At 48.1% G+C, this 19542-nt stretch overlaps 1 protein-coding gene across 2 annotated transcripts in view; it reads right to left on the bottom strand.

Moving 5' to 3' along the window:
• Positions 1-461: 461 nt before the first annotated feature.
• The window catches only part of PDZRN3 (PDZ domain containing ring finger 3), a 219792-nt gene continuing 200711 nt past the window's right edge, over positions 462-19542 (bottom strand). For both annotated transcript variants that reach the window (XM_036878020.2, XM_057507287.1), the window contains 6 exons: positions 17307-17394; positions 7725-7823; positions 6567-6629; positions 4909-5010; positions 3560-3676; positions 462-2921 (listed from right to left, as the gene is read on the bottom strand). In XM_036878020.2, coding sequence (XP_036733915.2) covers positions 1380-2921; positions 3560-3676; positions 4909-5010; positions 6567-6629; positions 7725-7823; positions 17307-17394 — 2011 coding nt within the window. In that variant the 3' untranslated portion in view covers positions 462-1379. The remainder of the gene's footprint in view (positions 2922-3559; positions 3677-4908; positions 5011-6566; positions 6630-7724; positions 7824-17306; positions 17395-19542) is intronic.

Genomic DNA, 19542 nt, shown 5'->3' with positions numbered 1-19542 from the left:
ACTCTTCTTCACTGTGCACTTGACGTCTGCTTCTCCCCTATCGAGGTGCTGATGGTCGCTGTGGGAGTAGGTGCTGGGTTTGCAAAAAAGGGAAAGGAGGGGAGGAAGGGAAGAAAGGCCCCCTTTACTGTCTGTCATTCCACACAGTACAGCCCACCCAGAGTCACCACAGGCAGCAGTGGTCCAACCAGCCACAGACATTGTATTGTAAGCATGACCCTGACTGATAAAGTGGCTCACAGTTATTCTTGTTTATATTATAGGATTTTGGGCTGCACTGATGCCATCTGCAACACAGCACCTGGAATACGGACAACATGGTGAGTTGGATTCCGTATTCTTTCTTGACACACTTTTGTTTCTTCCCTCTCTCTGGGTTCCAGGCAAAATGAAGGTACTGGATCATCTGAAAGACTCAAATTCTTCCAAGGTAGGACGTAATGCAATGAAAGAAAAAAATAAACACTGCAAAAGGCCTTTATTTTATAAGCACCACTGCAAAATGAGGAATCACTTCAGAATATATCAAATAGAAAATAATTTATTTTAACTTCATTTTACTTAATGTTTGTACCTAATCATGATTTCGTGAACTTGCTTGTAAAAGTCTGTCCCTTCCAATCTACAAAGCAAAGGTTTACTACAATGAGCGCTTAAAAGTCCACAAACCGTCTCCGTCCACAACTTTCCTGCACATGCACATTCTTCCAACAGGCTGCAATATTTGCAAACATGCTTTAAACTTCCATAAAGCTGCACGATATTTTGCTTTCTGTTGAAACCTTTACACCCTCTTGGGAACTTTAACCCGAAAAATGTTTAACTGAGCCTCCCAGCTGTAAACACTGCTGGTTTGATTATGTGTGTTAAGTAGTTAATCAGAGTTTGGTGGTTTTTGAGTTGAAGCTTTGACCTAAATAATATATTAATGGTCACTCATATGAAACACATTTAGCAAAGTAACATTATAAAATACGGTTCCATTAAAAATACATACTGGCAGTTGTATTTGTGTTTTTGGCAGGAAAAAAAAGTGTGTTTAACTTCTTTATATGAATATAGTTAAATTATTCTGTGAAAGTATGCTTAATAAAAGATCTTTCTGAAATTTAAAACACTTTATGTAAAAGGTAAGTAAAAAAGTACAATTGCTATTTGAAAAAAGCTTTGTTTGTTAATATGCCTTCCAAGACAGTTAAGGGTGGTTTTTCTGCACTTAAAATAGACCTCTGACACTTAAGAGTTGTAAAGTCCACCAATTTTCACTATAAACAGGATGATTTTATTTATCTTATATACAAAACGTGCCGCATTGAACGAGGCAGGAATTTCTACCCCAATGGTAGTGTTCTTTTATGTACACAATGCAGAAGTGGAAATTATACAGTAGTCACGGATAAGAAGGAGTTGTATACTCTAGTGCCGTCGGGTGACTTCGTGCCGTGGGTTAAGAGTTCTTGGATTGTCATCCAGTTATCAAATATCTTCTTATTCCTCTTCTTCATCATCTTTTTGTGGCTGAGTTCGAGGATGTTCATCTCCCTCCTGTCGTCGGCCCCTTGCTGCTCCTTCAGGCACTCCAGCCTGCTCTGCATCATGAACTCGCGCCGCCGCCGCTGCTCCTTGGCCTTGACCACGTGCTGCTTCCTCTCCTCTTTGCTCCAGTAGCGCCCCATCTTCAGCTCGCTCACCGCATCGTCGTCGGTGGTCATGCCGCTGCGCTCCTCGCGGATCTTGAGCGCGCGCTCCCGCAGCAGCCGGTCACGTACGGGCCTCTTGGTGATGTAGCGCGTCCCGTCGCTTCGGATCTTCACCTTCCACTCCATTCTCGGCTCTGACTGGTTGGCGGAGTTGAGGTCCTTGCACATGCTCACCAGGCTCATCTGGCTCTGCGCGTACTCCACGGCCGACTTCTGCTGGATCAGCTGCATGTAGCTCTGGTAGTGCTGCGCGTGCGCCGGGATGTGGGCGTGTTTGTACGGGGAGTGCGGGAAGGGCGACAGGTAGGGGCCGCCCAGCTTCGGGCTGGGGCTCCCGCTGCTGTCGCTGGCTTTCCTCTCCTTGCCCTCCACGGCCTGGCTGGGGTCGAGCTCTTGGGAAGGGCTGCAGCTGGGGGTGCCCAGCTCGGGATCTTCGGTGATGGAGGTTGGTCTGTAGGCTTCTGAGGTCCCCACGGCCCCTTCACCGGCCGGGCAGCTGACATTGTCCGCCGCTCTCCTCAAGGAGTTGTCGGGGGACGTCTCCAAGGTGAGCGGCGTGCTCCGGCAGCTCTCCCCGGTGTTGTAGGCGCTGGAGCTGTCCTTGTCGGACTTCTCCGGGAGCTCGGTGATGTCCGAGAGCTCGTGCCTGCGGACGCCCACGCTGGTGTTGTAGTTGCGGAAGCCGCTGTCGTGCAGCATCCAGGACTCGCGGCACTGCTCCTTGAGCTGCTGCATCTTGTGCGCGCGCACGATGCTCAGGCACTCCAGCTCGATGCTGCGCAGCTCCTCGTTCAGCAGCTCCAGCTCCTTGTCCACGCTCTCGGGGTCGCTCTTGCTGGCGTCCAGGGGGCTGCTGGGGTAGTACAGGCTGTAGGCGCCGGCGCTCCTCACCTGGCACTTGAGCTCCAGGAGCTCGCGGAAGCGTTCACACTCGTCCACGGGGATGCCCAGGTCGTCGGCGTCCGCACAGTCGGCGGAGATGAAGGACTCGTTGCTGAAAGGCAGGTCGCCGCTGCCCAGGGTGTCCCGGCTGCACGTGAGCTTCCTCTGCGCGGCCAGCGGGGTGGAGGACGCGGTGGCGTCGTCCCCGTTGTTCTCCTGCTCCGAGCTCTCGTCGTTGCGCGTGCTCTCGTCTGTCCGCCCCACGCCGCTGTCCTTCTCGTGCTGGTTGGACAGGATGGTGGCTGTATCTGTGGTCCCACCATCTTCTTCGTGCTTCTTCTACACAACAGAAAACAGCAAACTGATATGGTGAGGGAGGCCTCAGGCGCGGTGACTGGGGGGGTGCCCTTCCTCTGGGACAAGGGCCTGAGGCCTGCGAATTCCCCAGACCACCATCCTGTAACTAACCACAGACACTCCTCCTCATCTAGTTTTCCCACCTCTAAAATGAGGAGAGAAGTCACCTTTACCCCAGTGAATGATTGTAGCTGTTCAGTGACCTAGTGCATGGGGAAAGCATACAGGCCTTACTTAGCTCCTGAAGTGCTCCTTAGTGAGTTATTATGAGTCTGGCAAGGGTGGGGACATAGAAAGGACAGTGAGGACTCAAGCAACTCAGGTTCAACAGGAAGTTGCTTTACTTTTAGAAACACGACTTGATTTCTGTGCCCTCCAAACAAGTGTCAGAAGCTCAGCTATTCCTCGGCATCACCACCCGCCTCGGAAGCCCCATGGCCCTCTCATCCCAGGAGGCTAGTGGCTTGCCCATCACTACTGCTCTAGTCGGAAAGCCCTGGAGTCTTTGCCGCCTTCCTGCGGGTGGGGTTCTGACAGTCTTGAGTATCATGAAGGAGCTGTAGGGGGTGGGGGTGGGGGCAGATCGTCCCCCAGCTTGGGGGTCAGGGGCCGGCCGGTACCTGCTGGAGCACACTGGCTGTGAACTGCATGGCCTGGTGGTGCTGCTCCTCAAGCATGTCTATGTGCAGGTCCTCCAGAAAGTCGTTTCTGTCATCGTCCATCCAACCCTCGTCCAGCTGGAGAGAAGCAGCAGTCACATATGCCTCAGTTTCCTTTGGCTTTTATTTTACTCATTTTTATCTTCAGCAAAGGGGCATTACTCTGGGGAATAATATTCCTCTGACTCCCTCCAGGGTTGTTGTTTTGCCACACGCCAGGAAAGCACACCATCCTCACATGAAAGGGACTGCACCCCACCCCACCCCATATCTAGGGAGGCCTCCCGAATAAATTTTTATTTTTGCAGAGGGAGCTCTTTCATCCTCCTCAGCTCAGCGATGCAGGCCACCTGTGCGGGGAGCCGGCCAGGTAGAGCTAGCCCTGCCTCCCAGGCCACACCCAGGCTTACCAGGCCCTAAGGAGAAACTACTTTCAGGGTGCAAAGAGTTCTTTTTGACCAAAAGTTGGTCTACTGACTTGCCGTTTTTCTTGGGCAAGGCCTCTCACTTTTATAAGACTCTTCCTTGCTTGTAAAAGAGCAGACCATTCAGGGATCTGAAACCTACAGCCCAGGGTCCAGCTGTGGCCTGGTGTGTATAAAGATTAATTGGAGCCCGGCCACACCCACTTGTTTCTCTGTCCTGTGGCGCTGTTTGTGCTGTAACTGCCGGTTCTAGCACCTCCACCCGAGGCTCCATGGCCCCCCAGGGCCAAACACATTATTTGAGCCTTTAAGGAAAATTAAAATAAAACCGGTGTTACGGTTGAGATGTGACTTGGTATACACAGTGACATGATTACTACAGTCAAGCTAATTAACATATCATCATCCTGTGGAGTTATCATTTTTCCAGTGATGAGAAGGCCTGAAGTTTACTCTCAGCAAATTGCCCGACTCAGTACACTGTTACCTACAGTTGCCGTGCTGTACGTCTCCACTCTGCAACTGTAAGTGAGGGGCACACAGACCTAGGCTAGGGCAGCTGTCAGGCTGGGCAGTCAGTCAACCTGGCTGGTGGCAGTGCTGGCAGTGCTGGCAGTGTCTCCATCCCATGACGCTTCCTTCTCTTGTTCTCTGTTATGTCCCTGTGTTAAGGAACCTGCAGGGCCTACAGTGTAAATGCCAGGTGGATGTTCATAAGTGGTTAAAATACCAGAGTCTAAGTCACAGCAAGGTAGATGACCTTTGCATAGTACAAGGTGCCTTCACGTTCAGTTCGAATACTTGTGTGGTGTTTTGCAAGGTGGGGACTTGGGTTTTTGATTTTAAAAATTCAGACCCAGCTTCCTGCACAGGAAGCCGACTCACCTGGAGTTCAGGCCTTGCAATCAGCAAGGAGAAGTTCTTGTTTTCTTCACTGGTTAGGAGAGCCACAGCCTCTTCACGGTTCTGTACCTCTATCCCATTTATCTTAAAAAAAAAAAAAGGTGGGGGGAAGGGTGGGCAATAGCATAATTAGATCATGCAAAATCAAACAGGACTGTTTCAGGCCTGCATCTCTCACCCACCCATATCTGGAACACAGAACTTCGATGTAACTTGGAAAGAATGCTGACTTCCAGAAGGAAAGGCCTTGCTAGACTGCTCCAGGGTGGCTGGTGTGTGCAGAAGCCTCCACAGGGTACAGGCAGCATGTGGAGGCGGGGTGGCCAGAGAGGCTGGGACTCTAGAAGGCAGCCTGAGAAGCACAGTGTGTGCAGAGGGAACATCTAAGGCCTCTGAGCAGACATCATACCAGAATATCCTAGAGCATTCTTACAGCTATTTCAGATGCCGGGAGAGGAAAGCAAGCCATATGTCTCCTGTGAACGTGATGGATGCCGAGGGCAGAGAAGGAAATGGAATGGCCCGAGGTGGTGGGTGTGCCCTGCCTGGCCCTGTAACGTCTTCAGGCAGGTCAGGGTCACATGTGATAACCCTCTCGCAGTACTTGTGCTTCCTGTGCAGGTGGCTTGGAGCTCGGCTGGTCTGAGTTCTAAATGCTTCCTCCAGGGGATGCAGGGATGGTTCCACTGGGCTGGAAGGTGAGCCTTCCACCAACTCCTTCTGCCAGTGAACCAACAGGCAGAGAAGGGGGTGACTTTACTGGCTGGAGCAGTGGATGCTGGGTACCAAGGGGACAGAGGGCTGAGGCCATGTCAAGAACCCAGGATGTCCATGCCCCAGAGCAAATGCCAGCAGAAAACTAGGACAACCAAGGCAGGCAGTGCAGCTGAGGGCCCAGATGCTCCAGGATGAGAGTTAGGCCAGACGAGGGACCCTGAGCAACGGAGGTGTGGGTTCAAGTCTGGGGGGATGTGGAATAAGCAGTGGAAACAGCAAATGGCAACTACTCCTGGGGGGTATGTGATGGCAGACAGGAAAGCAGTGAATCAGACGCAGGAGGATACAGATGAGGAGAGGCAGAAGCCAGGCCTGTGGGACTCAGGGAAACCGGGATCTCCATTTCTGTGAGATTACAAAAGACTGGAGCAGAGAGACAAACTGCCCCATTCTGACTGCAGAGACCAGCAGGGCTCTAGGTGGAGAACCTGCCCTTCCGTGTAATGGTGAGACGTGAGTCATTTAATCTGAAAGACTTCTCAAAGACGTTCGCACTTTAAGGACATGATTAAACTTGGAACACTTGGTCCAAAATGAGTCCCCAGAGAAATGTGACCGTTATTCTGGCTCACAAGGTGCGCATGTTCAGTCTGCTTTGGCCCACCGAGAAGAAAGGCAGTGAGGTGAGCTGGCTCGTACTCTGTAAGATGCGGAGGCAGCTGCCCTCTAAAGATGGGGGGCCCTCTCCCCACTGTGTCTCAGTCCTCCCCATTCCCTGTTGTTTTCCAGAGCCTGGGCTATTGTCTGGCCTCAATACCTGTATTCTTTAAGTGTTGCGTTTTTAACCCAAAAGCTACTCTCAGAACCAGCATGCTCAGTGGTGGCAGGCTGAGGCCGAGGCCACAGGTCAGAAGCTGACCTACCTGGATAATGCGGTCTCCTTCTCGGATGCGCCCGTCCTTGGCGGCGATGCTGTTAGGGTCGATCTGAAACACACAGCGGACATCTCAGCATCAGGTGGTAACTAAGACATACACAGACATCAGATGTAGCACTTTTCAAAGGCTGTCTCTGATATACAGTCACGTTCATCCCTGTGTTTTCATCTTGCATAGAAGTAAACAATACTTAGTGCCACATAAGGATAGAAGCCTGGATGGATCTGTTTCCAAGCCTCTAAGAGGGTGCACCCTTACCCCTCATGGGAACCCTGCCATGTACCCTGCGGTGTGCACAGGCCCCACTGACCTTGGGGCTGGAAGGGCCCCACAACTTGTGTGTGCAGAGGTGGCATTCAGAAGTGTGATGCAGGACAGGTTAAAGGGTCCCCATCCTTCAGTATTGTTGACCAGAAACTTCTTGATTATTTTACCAAAGGCTTATGTTCAATTTTGGAAAGCAACTTTACAAATGAAATGTAATTAAAGTAAGTGAGATGGAGTGTGGGAAAGAGGCCCCTAAATGGAGTAATCAAGGGCCAACTTAAGCTAGTGAACCAAGTACACACAAAGGGATAATTAGGAAGCCTAGCAGAGACACAGATTTTATTTCCTGACAAAAGTGGGTTTCTGTGCTCGCAAAGATGGGGACACCGGGTAATGGAGTCACACTGTACTTGGTTGCTTTGCATGTCTTCTCTAGGAAGATACAGACAGCTTCTGTCTCTGTACTTTGAAGCTGCATTTAACTTGTGTGAATTCAACAATATACAGTCCACCAAAAGAAAAAAAAAGATAAAGAAACACTTTTAAAAGTGTAAATGGTTCACCATCCCATTCAATGAACATGAGATGGGAAATGTGAATCTGCACTGCCCTCTGGGTTGAACACACACAACCATGTAAAAGGCTCCATTTTATGGCCGATTTGCAGGCTCCTCGAGCGTAATTGTGCCTCATGTGCAGACATTGGAACTTAACCCCCACGTAAAGATGTAAGTCCATGGCGGGCGATGAAGGGGACAAAGACATTGTCTGTGTCTTTCCAGAGATTTCTCACTGAGCCAGAGTTAAGGTCAGTTAACACATAAAAAAGGCTCTTTGGGGCTTGGATACTGGGAGGAGAGCTGCCCGCACACCCACCTCACTTATGTAGATCCCGATGTCCTCCTCGTCGTCTGTCCGGTAGCACACGGTGAGGCCCAGCTTGTCCTGGCTGTTCATTCTGTAGAGGTCCACCTCCTACACAAAGAAAGGGTGCTCCCGGTGAGGTGCCAGCAGGCACGTCCTCTGCTTTAAAAATATTTTGTTTAAATGATGAACTAGATTTCTTCGCATGTGGCTGTGTAGAGCAGTTAAGTTACTGAACAAAAAGTGATTATGGACATGGGATCAATGCCCAGGGCATTTCTGACCTTTCAGTCAATATAAAGTCATTTTGAAAATAGTTATTTTATTGATCCCCCAAAGAAAAATTACCTATATTTCACTCAGCGTCAAGACCTTTTCTGAAGTAGAGCTTTTTGAAAGCATTCTTTCAATGTCTGCCACAAACCAGAATATCTCCATACCCGGAGCCATCCAGCCATTTCAGTACAAATGTTTCCAGTGCTTTCGGTTAGATTATTTCCCGTGGCGTCCCCTTAATATTCACAGTCATAGAACTTGCAAACAGATTATACATAAATTGATCCAAGAAAGGAGGGTAACGTGATAGTGTGCAATTAATGCTTTCCACAACAGCTGTGATATTTACAGTCAAGAAATTAGTTTCAGCTGCTATTAGTGCAAATTAAATAAGATAAAAGCAAAGCGAGCCCAAATGTGAGACACATGAGCAGAGGGAACGCCACTGTGTGTGCCAATTAGTCTGAGCTTCAGAGTGAAGTCAGAGCTCCGGGATTGCTGGAGCCTGGGGAGGGAGTTCTGGGGTCTCTGAAAGTATTAACAGGCCATGCTGACTCTGGTCCTCTGCCGACTCCCCACACGGGGTTCTGCAGCCCTGGGCCGCAGGCCTGTCTGAGGAGCTGCCTGGTAAGTTCTAGGTCTGGTTTTCAGGGTTATCTGCTTGCCAACCAGGAGGGTGGGGGGCTCAGGAAAGGCGTCTGTGAGCCATTGTCTCTGGGGGCTATTTTCTCTCTCCAGGCTCTTCTTGGAGAATGGTGGCGATGCCACAATTTTTGTGGTGAAGCTCCAAGTGGTTACATAGCAGGCACTTCCTTCCTGATCCCTTCCCGGTGAAAGACAGGGTACCCCACACCACGGACACTTTCCAGGCAGCAGAAAAGCAGCTGCAAAGGCCCTGGGCCAGTAATGCCAAGGAAGAGGGGGTGGGCGGAGCATGGCCAGGCAATGGGGCCAGACTAGGTAGGGCGGCACAGGCCGGCATGAGGAGTTCAGCTCTTATGTCAACATCGTGGGAACCCACGGAGAAGTTTCTTTCAGGTGAGGCCGGCCACGATCTGATTGGCTATTTTCAGCAGTCTTTCTGGCTGATGTAGGGCGTGTAATGCGCAGGTGAGAGTTTGGGGGATGGACCCAGGCACACCTGTGTTCAGATCCCAGTTACCTCTTCCTAGCAGCCCCATCAGGGAGGATAGGGAAGCCCATTTCCTTAGCGGTGAATGTCATCACCTTGCCCGAGACAGCAGGAGGAGTCACCGCTGGGCTGAGAGACCCGGAGCTCTCAGCACGGGGCGGGACCCAGGGTATGTCCCCACGAAGGGGGACCGACTGTGCGCAGGCGTGGTTACCCGCCTGAAGCCACAGAACTTGTTTGGAGTGGAGTGGCTGTATTTCACCCTCCCCTGCTCCCTACCCAGTAAGATACCTTTATGTATTTTCTCAATATTGCTATGTTAATTAATTCAATGACTTCCTCATTATAGCTTTAGCAATATGGCAGATTTTCAGTAAATGAAATGCCATTAATTTCTGCTAATTTAGTTGATTTGCACGGAAATTTCTTTCCTCGTGTTTTGAGAAATATGGTTAAAGCAAAGCAACAGAGGGAGCAGGAGTTTAAGGATCATCTTTAACCTGGAGGACAGATTCTTTCCCAACACTGAAGAATAAGCAATTTGGAAACCAGGGAGATGTTATCACAGACGTGTCCCCATGTCCCTATCACTGAGGTGTAATGGAAAGGACAGACTTCCTTTGTTTTGGCCCAACTGCACAGTGGCAGCCTGAGTGGTGCCACAGAGCCCCGGGCTGTTGTGGAGGAAGCCTGCTGGTTCTGGACTAGTGCAAACACAGCACAGAGACAGACAAAAGAGAACAGGAAGGTTGTGGGAAGAAAAAAGAGAAAGGCAAGGACTGTTGTGATACTACTTTAAGCAGAATTAAAAATGATAATATAAGTTCCTGCTTTTTCTAAATAACTGGCTGCTAAGGTGAATCTCTCTTAAGGACCAGAGCTATCACCGTTCCACTGGGCTTTTTTCCAGGACTATTCAAAGTGTGCTTCACATGCAGGAATACATGCAGAAATTGAGAGGAGAGTCCAGAGACATTTCTAGAAGTTGGAGACGGGCAAGGTTAGCAGACATGCCTCACAGTCCAGGGTGCAGATGGGGTCAGTACCGCCAAGCTTGAGCGGCAAGCTGTACAGGGGTGAGCTACGTAGTAGAATCACACGCTGCCCAGGGATGCCCTGCAGAGTAAACTGACTGGCTGTGGACTAAGCCCTTGTGGCTTCTCACTGTGCATCGTGTGAGAGCCACGAATGACTGTGTAACACGCATCTAGAGCTGAGGAGTCCGTTTGAGAGCTCAGGAAAGTGAAAAGTCTAGAAATCATGTCTTGGAAAAAAACCGCATAATGTACTCAGGATATTCAAGTAGGAAAAGGGAGACTCATATGGAATGTGATGGCTAAGGTCTGCTAGGTACTGGGACCAAAAATATAGGTGGTCTGATATCTGAAGGATTTAGTATATGATTTTGAAAAAAAACTACTTGAAAAGCATCTTTCCTCTATGTTTTTGATTGACAGATATTTGGGGAACTATGAAGCTATAAATGTGGATATGAGATCATGGTGCTACAGGTGGGGTGACTTTTAATCCTGTACTTTTCCTTTTCTGATTCTGCCAGTGTCTTCCAACAAATCTTTTATAGCCAGGGAGAGAGGTTTCTTAGAACAAAACATCAGGCTGGAATGGAAGACATCCTAAGACGTATCACTTTAAAATGTTTTCCTCTGACTCACCGATAACAGAATCAAGGACTATGTCTTATGCTTTCCTTAAACACTTGTATGCTGCCAGTAACCCACATGTGGTCAGCCAATTAATAACTGACTCCCCATCAATACTGCTTGGAATTATATCACATCTAATACAGGATGGTCATACTTTATGGCATTTTTGCCTGCAAGAGAAGTGGCGCTCATTTCCAGGTCTGTTTCCAGTTACTGAAATTCTGGGATTGCAGTGCTCACTCACTAAAGCACAACCATGTAGAGCCCAGTTGGGCATCTAGCCTTCACGGCCCACTGACGATCTTCCTAGGACAGGTGGTCATGGGTGCAGTCAGCCTCATGTTGGCTGGACTTGACTTAAATATGGCAAAGGCCAAATTCCATCCTTGACGTGGATGAGGGGCCCAGGCCTGGCTCTAGCATGACACACACATCGTCGGGGCAGGATCTTGGAAGGGCTGGCTCTGATCTGAAACATTTTCCCCGAGTGTGTCAAAACTCTTCCACCCTCAATGCCAGTTGATTAAGGAGCAAAACTTCAGGATTTGATCTTTAAAACAGACTTAAGAATAGGAGAGTAATTCTAGTTTAAGGGCAGTTCCCTGGGAGCAGCTTTCTACCTTGGAAATGATCTGATTTTGAGAAGGACAGGTGCTGGAAAAGCACACTTCAAGAAATAATAAAGCAGAGGGTACTTGGGACTTTACTCTAGGTATGTACTTGACACTGACGCTTGACAGGATAGTGTGGACTATAATATCGTGTTGTCTGGACCTTCTTAGGAACTCTGAACAAAAGCCAGAAAAGTTTCCACTGGAAGGCACCCAGATCACTTAGCTATGATCCCTCAATTTCTAAGGGATGGTTCAGTACCACACAGAAGAGCCTCGTTGCTAAGAGTCAAGCAAATTTTGAACCATAAAATGTTCTCAGACCCTGTTCAGGCTGCTACTGTTTTGGGGTCTGTATGGATTTGGGTTTTATCCTGGTTGCTGATAAGGAAAATTAAAGTAAGGCAAGAGCAGCTGAATAATGGGTTGTGCAGTGAAGCAGCGTCTGACCGTATATACCGTGCACAGTAGGTAGTCAATAAAATGGAATGACTGAGCTTCAGACTCCAAGGCAGAATAAAGATACCAATGAAAAATAAGCCCGGCCCTGCCACGGACAAGCCAGTTCACCTTGGGAAAGTCACTTCACTTCTCTGAAGCTTCTGAGCTATTCCACAATTTTGTGAACACAGTATTTTGGGGCTCAGTAGAAATTAGGATTCCTCAGACTTACTGGGTGGTTTGTAAATTCTCAGCATTTCATTCTGACTCTGAGCTAGAGGCAGAGGCTCACACAACTGAGCACATGGCTGAAAGCAGAGAGGGTCTCAGTAGCTGTCTGTCTGTGAGGGTGGAGATAAGATTTCAAAGATAACTGTGAATCAGACGGGTATGAATAATGTACTAGCAGTATCTGGACTGCGGCTTCCCTGCCACTGGTGTCCTGTGGCTTATGTGCCTAGATGGACTGCTGGATAAACATGCACAGCTAAGCCTGACATTTCAGACGAAACTGAAATGAGAGCCCTATTATGAGAATTAGGGCAGGATGGGGTGGCGGGGGGCATTCCACCTCATTCTACCTTGGTGGTTCAAGCTGTTTCAGCATCAGCCGCTTTAATCAGAGGGGGTTCCAAGGACCAACTGATGGCTCACCACCCCTAGGAGGGCTGGCCACCAAAGTGTGACTCTCCTCCAAGGGCCAGGATGGCTTTGTGTATTTGTGTTGACGCATGGTAGTATGGGGGAGTTAGCCACGTCTCTAAGAAGACTGAGGTTTCCTTTAAGAACATTAGATTTGAGATAGGGTGACAAGGCATTTATTTCTTCATTCAAATGTTTATTGGGTGCATCTGCTCTACACCAGGTCCTGTCCAGGCAGGAGCCTAGCCCTTGCAGAGCTGGTGTTCTGGTGGAGAAGCCTGACAGTAAGTGGGAAAGGGTACAGGTGCAGTAGGGGTGCTTCAGAGTGGGAGGCAAGCTTCTCTGGACGTGACATCTGGACAGATGACTGACCCTGCCTGAGACAGGGGCAGGTGGCAGTACAGAGGATTGGAAAGTGGTGAGGTGCTGACACCATGAGAGCCCTAGTCTAAGAGAGGGTTCCCTGGAGGAGCTCTGGAGCCTTGCCTTAAAGGCTAAAGAAAAATCTGCACACTGGCTGGGGCCTCCTGCGGCACCTCCAGGGCAACCCCGTTCCCTGTGACCGGCCTGTGCTCTGAAACCAGGTTTGGAGATCATTTTGGTTTCCCAGTTCAAACTATAGCTTTCCTTTCCTTTCTGGCCTCAGAATTACATCTCAGAACACCACCTAGGGGATGGCAGCTTCTCAGCCTTGATAGAACGCTACTGATGAATCAACTGGGAAATTAAAACAATAGATTAAAGAAAAATCCTTCTTTAGACATGTATTTTCTTTCTTAATTGCCTACAGGAAGATCTAGAGCAGGTGTTTGGTACCTGAAAATTTATGGGTAATTATTTGGCTGCTCAACCCTGGGGTATACTTGGGTGGAATCCTTTTACCTCTAAGCAGTTCCACAATAACAGGGATTTGACACTTACCTAAATACGATCATTTTGTGTGCCTTAAAAGACAGAACATCTGTTTTTCCCTGTGCATTTGCTTCAGTAATATTCCCACACACTCATATATCTTGGAACCATGGAAGCAGCTATTTTCTGAAAGGTGTGGACGTCAATCTAACTCGCCTTGGACGGTGAGTGGTGTGTGGAGATTGGCCCCCTTACTCACACAAGAGGGAACAGGCAGGCAGTAGGCCTCAGGAGACAGGCTGTTGATGGTTCTAAGAACTCTTGTGGGGAAGAAGGGGTGACAGGTATGTGCCAGTCTCCCTGAAAACTGCGTCTGCTTTAGCCTTCTCAGACTGACCAGGCTACCCTCCAAGGACAGACCTCCGAAACAGGGCAATACGAGGCGTATGGACACTGGTCTCTACGGGACACTCTGGTCGTTGACTGCAGTGAGCTTGGGGAGGACTCAGGACAGGCCGTTCATCCACACTTACCAGGTTTACTTTAATGAGATGGTGCTTAGTTAACAGAAATAACCTGGTAGCATCTAAGCATTAGACAGAAGTTAAATGTGAAAGCAGCTGCCCTGTCTAGTACAGACTCATGTGACTATGTGATAACCATTCAAGGAGCTTGAGATGGAGAATGGCCATATTTTGGTTTTCTAGGAGACAAAAAGCTCATGTATAATGAACCTAATGCCTTATGAACCTCAAGGGATATGAGCTCCTTAAGGGCAGGGTGGTGACTTCCTCATTTTGCATTTCAAGTGTCAAACAGTACATATTTAATATAACAGATTCTCAGTAGAAGCTGGGGCGAGTAGAACAGAAAATAAGTGGGGACATATTGCCTCATGGCATCAAAGGTTTAATATCAAGCACTTGGCTAATTTTCTAAGTACTTGGATTCTAGAAGAAAGAAACCTTAGCACAGTGTTGCATGTCTACATGGGACTTAGTCACTTCTAGCCTATACGATCTCACTCTACATGGACAGTGTGGATGGTATTATTAGAGGCTTAGAAGAGCATCTTTACACTGCAGTGAATGAAACACAGCCAAAACCACCTTGATGCTGTGACTCATGAGGAGAGCAAACCGAAGCTCAGACTTCTCCACCGGGGCCACTGGCCTCAAGGTCTGGGCTCCTCAGACTTTAATGGGCACTGAGGCAGCTGAGGACCTTGTTAAAATGTAGATCGTGATTCTGTAGGGCTGGGGGTCAAGAATCTGCAATGTGTGTAATCTCCCAGGTGATACTGCACTAGTCCAGGCACAATACTTTGAGTAACAAGGTTTTCTAGGGAATTGTCTTAGAGTGTCTTTTTCTACCAAAAGCAAGGTGCTCTCAGTTCACTCTGAGAAAGTTTCTTCCATTAGGACGATAAGACTCGGTTGGGGCTGCCTTAACACTTCTTTCTTACTAGCCAGTCTCCTTACAGAAAGAGAAAGAGAGCCAGAGCTAATAGAGAAAACTGGCCCCAGGCTCCCAGCCCTTGGCAGGCACCAGGTTGAATCACACTGCCTTGTGTCCACTGGATGGCACCTTCTATTTGTGGCATTGATGCTGATTTTCTGCCTCAGGCAGTGATATGGCATTTTCTTTAAATTAAATTACCTCAGTTTAAATGAGTTAAAGGGGAAGAGAAAGCAAACAATGGTTCTGGTGGTATTCAGGTGTAACAACAAAAAAGGTAAGGTAGAAAGGGCCAAACTGGGCAGATACTGTGGAGCTCAGTGACCTTCCAGAGACCATGAGGCAGCCCTTAGAGGCAGGAGTGCTTTTCCAGGCACAGACCACAGCTTTCACCAGCTTCTCAAAGGTGTTTGAAACTAAAATAGAACCATTGCTATGAAGACTTACAAGGCTACACACAACTACACACTACCTCCTGAGATATTAGATAGCCTTTTAAAGACCTTTACAGGCATACTTGGTTCTGTTGTGCTTTGCTAGAATGTAAAAAAAAAAAAAATCTGTGATGCACAAATTGAGGGTTTGTGGCACCCCTGCATGGAGCAAGTCCATTGGTGCCATTTTTTACAACAGCATTTGCTCATTTCCTGTCTCTGTGTCCCATTTTGGCAATTCTTGCAATTTTCTAAAACTTGGTTAGATTTGTTATGGTGATCTGTGATTACAACTTGCTTTAAGCTCAGATGATAGCATTTTTTAGCAGTGTTTTTAAAATAAAGCATGTATGTGGTTTTCTTAGACACAGTGTTATTGCACACTTAATAGACTATAAACATAACTTTTTTATGCACTGAGAAGCCCCAAAATCCCTCTGATTTACTGGCTTTACTGCAGTGGTCTGGAGCCCAACCCACAGCATCTCCGAGGCATCCTGTGCTTTGTCACAGTTACAACAATCAGCAGAGAACAGTGTTGTTCTATACTGGTTTTTAAACACCCCTTCCTCCTGCAAAGCAGTGTTCCAGAAAGCTCTAGACCCGAGAAATGGTAACGGTAACAGGTACTTGGTGAAAGAGAAGCTGTTAGGTCAAACAGGTTTGGCTATTGCTACCTACTGTATCCACCCCTCTTTCCTAGGGCCTTTACTGTGCTGATTAACATATTCCAGAATCTGAGAAGTCCTCTAAGAAAGAAACCTGTTTTTACCTCTGTTCAATCTGACATTTTTCAAATGCATCCAACTGTGGAGCCCCCTTTGGGGTCCCCACTGGGCGTTCATGACTCAATGAACAACTGAAGAACCAGTCTAGGTGGGGCGCTCCGGCTGTTTCATGAACTAGCCCTGAAGCTGGAGACATGGGACCTGGTAAACAAGGGGCAGAATCCTGAATTTCCTGGAAGGCACAGGCGCTGTGTCCTGGGGGGCAGTTGTTGCGGGGGCGAGGGCTTTCGTCTGTGGCTGACAGCGAGCAGAAATAGCTTTTATAGTTAGGATAATCGCCATTCTAGTTCAGACCATCTGCATCTCCTGTTTTGGAGCAGAAACTCCAGGGGAACGAAGGCTTGCAGAGCGCGGCTCTCTCCCAGCCTGGTGCTGCCTCTGTCACTCCGGGCACCTAGTGTCACCAGCCAGCTCATCAACCCCAGGAGTACTGGTGGGATGCCGCACGGTGGATGGATGGCTGTACGTTGAATTAAACATTATTGGATTTTTCCTGGCTCATCTGCTTGGGCCAAAGGGTTTATCTCTCAACATCCGGTAGCTTTTTAAAAGGTACCCCATTTCATAAATTCTGTTTTCAAGCAATGTGAGGATACACAGAAATATGAATGTATTTACCCAGAAGTATACATACTTATTGAAAAGTTGATTTTCTTCTCATTTTCTACCTCTCATTAGAAGGAAAATGAGGAATGAACCAGTAAATGGCTTAAATATTTTAAAACTCAGAGGCCAGTTTGACATTCTATAGCATCTACAATCATGAGTCCCAGTTGGTCTCAAATAGGACTTAAGGAGAGTTAGGGATTTGCTTAATTTCTTTGAGATCAATCAGCATCAGAAAACTTTTAGCCAGTGAATCAGTGTGTAAACCCTGTTTGGTTGGGCTTGGGCTAGGATCCACTTTAATAATTTATCTACCTCTTCTGAGCACTTGTCTTGGAGTAAAAGTACTGATGACTTAAAGAGTAGAAAGTGAGGAGGCTTACATTTGTTCTAAGAATGTACAGATTTTAAAGCCTGACAGGAGTAGATTATGTAAATTCAAACGTCCAACACAGGACTTCTTACCCTATCTTTTAACTACTTTAAAACTTCAATTTCTACCTTGGGACCTGATTATTCAGCTCTGTTTTGAAGGCAGGGAGATGAAGCTCACCTGTGACTTTGATGGCAGGACCAAAAGGGGTTTTTTGAACAGAAACCCACTAAAAGTCCATTCAGCATCCATTAAGTAAGTTCATGCTTTTAGTCATAACAATGACTCTTAGAACTAGACCAGGACAGTCTAAATACCTCCAGCTCCAGTTCCTCTCTGTCCATCTCTTGATGAAGGCCTGCAATGTAGTCATTTGGATCGTAGTATTCATGGGCTGATGGGTGCCTGAGAAAAGAGGAAAGACCTTTAAGGCCCTGCTTGCAGGTAGAAGGTCGTGTTGTTGGCGCATGTGAAGCCCATGGCTGTGGGCTGGGTGCTCTAGGGCTGGGGGCACCATCTCAGCTCACATCTTTGGTTGTGTCTCCCAGCAAGGTCCAGGGCCTCTGTCATACTATTGCCCCTAATTCCACTAAAGTCTGTCTTCTCCGGAAGGAGTTAAGATGCAGGGTGAGAACAATAGGGGCTTTGTTACTTTCAGTGCCCAATTTCCAACGCACTCTCTAGGCAGGAGCTGATATACCGTGTCGCACTTCACGATTAGATTTTATCTCTGGGGAGAAAAAGGCTTGACTTTAGGCAACACTCAGCTGTATGTCCTGGGTTCTGAGACAGGTTCAAAGGGCTACTCTATCATCTAGGACGGTGCCTTCTCAATACTGCTTGTCCCACAACAAGAAATGTGTGTGACATCACACCCCAGCACACACGTACATGTATGTAATGTACATACATAAAATGCCTGTGTGCGCCACTGCTGGGAGAGGGGAGCTTGTGTTTCTCTAAGACAATGTTATGTGACACACCACGCACAGAACCCACCACCTGTCTGGGAACATCACTTACAGAACCCCGAGGAGCGAAGGCAGTGGCTCTGAAAAGTGCCAGCTATGGATGGAAGGTTCAGGCTGATTATTGGCTGGGGACCCAAACCTTCACATTCCCAAAGGTCAGCTCGGCAGTCAATGGGCTCTGGTCTTCCCTCCCAGGCACTTAGTTTTCAAAGAACAGATCAAACACGAGTGGTCATTCAAACCAACTGGCTTTCAATTTTCTGGACCCATCCGGCAAATATATTGCCTGCACTTAAAGGGCTTTTAGTCCCGAGAATGCTGGCGGAAGGCCTGGGCTTTCAGGCCTCAGGGTAACACACCCATTCAGTCCTCAGGCGTGCACTTGCTGTCCTCAGACCCCGCAGCCAGGGACCAGAGAGGTCTGACCTCTGGACTCTTCTGACATTTCTCAAGTTTCCCCTAGGGGATGAGTCCTGTCATGTTGACTAGACTTAAGAGGAAATTAGGGGCTAAAAGGCCCATCACCATGACAGTTCAGCATCTGAGAGTCAGGAGTAGCCTTAAAGCCCTCATCAATACAGAGAGGCAGTTTTGGTCTATAAAAGCAAGTAAGTGGTTTGAATGATTGTACTCAGGGACTCGGCCAGATGTGTTAGCAGGATCAAGTGGGACGCTACACACTATGGTGCCTGAGGGCTGGGGTCAGGTGAGAGAGTTGGCTTCACTCGGGCTACAAGGTAAGCTGGGCAGAATTGCTAAGCCTGCAGTTCTTCGTTCTATAGAAGGGACAGTCGTCAGAAATAAACAACGGTTCCTCGCACACTGTGAGCGAATGTCGGATGGTGCCTCCTCTGCCTGCTACCTTTACATGCTGTTGGCGGCAGCTGTTGAATTTGCTTTGTCACGCCCGGGGGATAAGCAGGTTCGACGGCGGTAAAACCACGGGCTAGAAGGTGAGCCTTTGTCTGGAATCTGATAGAACCACAGGAAATGTGCTCACTCCAATGACTGAGTTACTCACAGAAGTCTAACAGGTATCACTCCAAGGTTTTCCCTAGAAAACATAAAATGCCCTTTGATCTGCCACACTCAGCCACTGATCTGAACCAGGAGCACAGTGAGAAGAGCCAGGAATGACTCTGACGTCAGCAAAAGAGACTGACTGGGGGCAGCTTGCGAGCCAGGGGCCTGTCTTAGAAAACTTCTTGTCCTTTTTTTCCTAGATTATTGTACATCAATTACTAAATTAATATGGGAAAAATAAAGCTCAGGGAAAGAAGGTAAACTGCCCCGGTTCTCAGCTAGACATGCGCTTGAGCATGAGGTCTATCCGACCCAAGGGCTCTGAGCTACTCTGTCTGCAGGACGTAAGTTAGGGGGACAGTATGTGTAAGGTAATTAATGTGGGGTGTTGGATCACAGCTGTTACTTAATTGGTAAAGGCAGTACTTAGATGAGGCATGTGTGGCCTTAATAATGTCGATCCAGGTATGAAATGAGACCCAAGAAAGCAGTAAGCACAGCCTTTGGGGCACTCTCTTTACACCCACAACTTGCTCCGTTGTCTGTTCCAAAGAACCAT

Source organism: Manis pentadactyla, chromosome 1 (assembly GCF_030020395.1).
Source record: "Manis pentadactyla isolate mManPen7 chromosome 1, mManPen7.hap1, whole genome shotgun sequence".
NCBI lineage: Eukaryota > Metazoa > Chordata > Mammalia > Pholidota > Manidae > Manis > Manis pentadactyla.
The sequence above is the reverse complement of the archived record's forward strand: the minus strand, read 5'-3'. Positions and strand labels throughout refer to the sequence as shown.